This window comes from Pseudorca crassidens, chromosome 5 (genome assembly GCF_039906515.1).
Source record: "Pseudorca crassidens isolate mPseCra1 chromosome 5, mPseCra1.hap1, whole genome shotgun sequence".
NCBI classification, from domain to species: Eukaryota; Metazoa; Chordata; class Mammalia; order Artiodactyla; family Delphinidae; genus Pseudorca; species Pseudorca crassidens.
Genome location: NC_090300.1, coordinates 135,513,503 through 135,516,643, shown reverse-complemented (window position 1 = coordinate 135,516,643; position 3,141 = coordinate 135,513,503). Strand labels below are relative to the sequence as shown.

The window sequence follows — 3,141 nt, the reverse complement described above, 5'->3', positions numbered from 1 at the left end:
TCTAGAAACAATAAATGCTGGAGAGGGTGTGGAGAAAAGGGAACACTCTTGCATTGCTGGTGGGAATGTGAATTGGTACAGGCTCTATGGAGAAGAGTTGGAGGTTCCTTAAAAAACTACAAATAGAACTACCATATGACAAAGCAATCCCACTACTGGGCATATACCCTGAGAAAACCATGTTTCAAAAAGAGTCATGTACCAAAATGTTCTTGCAGCTCTATTTACAATAGGCAGGACATGGAAGCAACCTAAGAGTCCATCAACGGATGAATGGATAAAGAAGATGTGGCACATATATACAATGGAATATTACTCAGCTATAAAAAGAAATGAAATTGAGTTATTTGTAGTGAGGCAGATGGACCTAGAGTCTGTCATACAGAGTGAAGTAAGTCAGAAAGAGAAAGACAAATACCGTATGCTAACACATATATATGGAATCTAAGAAAAAAATAATGTCATGAAGAACCTAGGGGTAAGATGGGAATAAAGACACAGACCTACTAGAGAATGGACTTGAGGATATGGGGAGTGGCAAGGGAAAGCTGTGACAAAGTGAGAGAGTGGCACGGACATATATACACTACCAAACGTAAAATGATAGCTAGTGGGAAGCAGCCGCATAGCACAGGGAGATCAGCTCAGTGCTTTGTGACCACCTAGAGGGGTGGGATATGGAGGCTGGGAGGGAGGGAGATGCAAGAGGGAAGAGATATGGGAACATATGTATATGTATAACTGATTCCCTTTGTTATAAAGCAGAAACTAACACACCATTGTAAAGCATTTGTACTCCAATAAAGATGTAAAAAAAAAAAAAGCACAAGCAACAAAAGCAAAAACAAACAAGGGGGACCACATCAAATGAACAAGCATCTACACAGAAAAAGAAAATATCAACACAATGGAAAGCTAACCTATGGATTGGGAGAAAATATTTGCAAACCATATGTCTGATAAGGAATTAATATCTAAAATTTATAAGAAACTGATACATATCAATAGCAAAGAAAAAGATAATTTTATTAAAAATTGATCAGAGGACTAGAATAAATATTTTTCCAAGAAAGATATACAAATGTCCACCACGTATAGAATGTTTTAAAATTCCTACCCAGACCCTAAAATCCTATAAATATCTTCAATGTATTTTTCTTTTTAACACACTATTATCTGTAAAATGGTATTCTCTCAAACTGCATTAAATCCAATAAACTTACTTTGTTAGATTAACAAAAAATAAAACAAAAACAAAAAAACCCACAAAAAAACGGCCTGCTTTCTCCCACTTTCTCCTTCCCTTATCCTTGATGGAGACAGTGACCTTAAAGAGCCTTTGGTTTGTTCATAATAAAAGTGCATCCTATCTTATGTTTTTGTGTGAAAATAAATATCTTTTGAATATATTGAGCGTCTTGGGAGAAAGACACCCTACCCTTTCAAATTAACGTTATAATAATTTAAAAAATTAACTAAGCCTGTTCCACTGGCATATTGATGAGTGTTATGAGCCACTCTTATCCATTGTTACAAGATTAAACATTTTAGGAATAAAGCTCATCCAATTTATTTAGAAAGAAACTTGGCTACAAATGCAGTCCCACTTAATTAGCTTCCGATTTGCTTTGCTGCTTAGACATAAAAAGCGAGTCCCACTGCCCTCTAACCTTCCTAGGGGCATCTTGCTCTGATCACCTAATTGATTTTCCAAGCCAGTTTATACTCTGGATATGTCTTTGTGTCCTCTTTCCTGACAGGTGTTGTCATTGTCATTTTGAAGCATATTCAAGAATGTTCCTTGTTCATTAGAAGCTCCGTTAGCTATGGGAGGGTGACTGATTAAGTTATGCCTAAAACATTAAGTATCAACAACAACCCAAACTCCATGTGGGTGTGTAATTAGTCCCAGTCAGAAGGGAGAGAGTGTCATGGTGGAATGGTGGCATATTTGATGTTACTGTCAGATGGACACTCATTGTATCCAAGCAAAATGAACGAAGGATGAAGTGTGGGCTGGGATGACCAATAACTTTGAAGCTGTCAACCAACCTTCTTAATCCTGGGACTAAGTACAGTCCAGAAGCCTATGATTTAGTTACCAAACTACTAAACTTTCTTTATGAGGATGAAGGCTTCTCAAGAGACAATTAACCTGGAGAGTCACAAGATGTTCTAAGGCAAGCCAGTGTGAGCCAAGGAAGCCAGGAAGACTGGGCTGGGAGCCCCACCCACCAGCAAGGATATATAAAAGCTCGGGAGCCTGAGGTGGCATTTACAGTTCAGGAGCCAGTTTCTGCAAGTTACTCACATCTCTCCGTCCGGCACCATGTCCTACAACTGCTCCACAAAGAAACGCTCTTCCAGGCTGATTGGAGGACAGTACACTGTGCCAGTGGCCCCAGTTGCCACAGTTTCTACCCCGGATGTCGACTGCCTGAGTGGCATCTATTTGCCCAGCTCCTTCCAAACTGGCTCCTGGCTCCTGGACCACTGTCAGAAGACCTGCTGCGAGCCCACTGCTTGCCAGCCAACCTGCTACCAGTCAACTCCTTGTGTCTCCAGCCCTGTCCAGGTGACCTGCTCTCGGAAGACCACTTGTGTCTCCAACCTTGCTCAACTCCCTGCAGCCGGCCGCTCACCTTTGTCTCCAGTGGCTGTCAGCCCCTGGGCGGCATCTCTACTGTGTGCCAACCAGTGAAAAGTGTCTCCACTGTCTGCCAGCCGGTGGGAGGAGTCTCCACCATCTGCCAACCAGCCTGCGGGGTCTCCAGGATGTACCAGCAGTCCTGCGTGTCCAGCTGCCGAAGACTTTGCTGAGTTTGCAGGGGCCCGTGAACGAATCAAGACTCTGTGACCTGCCAGCTGTGTTTCCAGGATCTTCCAACAAGCTGCCTGTCCCTGAATAACTCTTCATTGCTGACCCCCTGTTCTAACTGTCTGATTGCTGGCTGCCAGGCTTGAATAAGCTGACTTTGGCAATCTAACATTTTTCTGGCCAGCACCTATCTTGTTTTAGGGGTTTGATCACTGGTGGCATGTATACCTCTGGATGTTTCCAGAAACTTACCACCTATGCCCAGTCTCTAGTGGCTTTGACATGTTTTGACCTAGTTGCTTTGTCTTCTGGCTTGTTTTTGT

General features: G+C 42.3%; 1 protein-coding gene across 1 annotated transcript; it reads left to right on the top strand.

Moving 5' to 3' along the window:
• The first annotated feature begins 2,329 nt into the window (after window positions 1-2,329).
• On the top strand, window positions 2,330-2,820 carry KRTAP11-1 (keratin associated protein 11-1). The gene is given in 2 exon segments (XM_067737300.1): window positions 2,330-2,606; window positions 2,609-2,820. Coding segments are annotated over 2 exon segments (489 nt in total).
• Window positions 2,821-3,141: the final 321 nt, after the last annotated feature.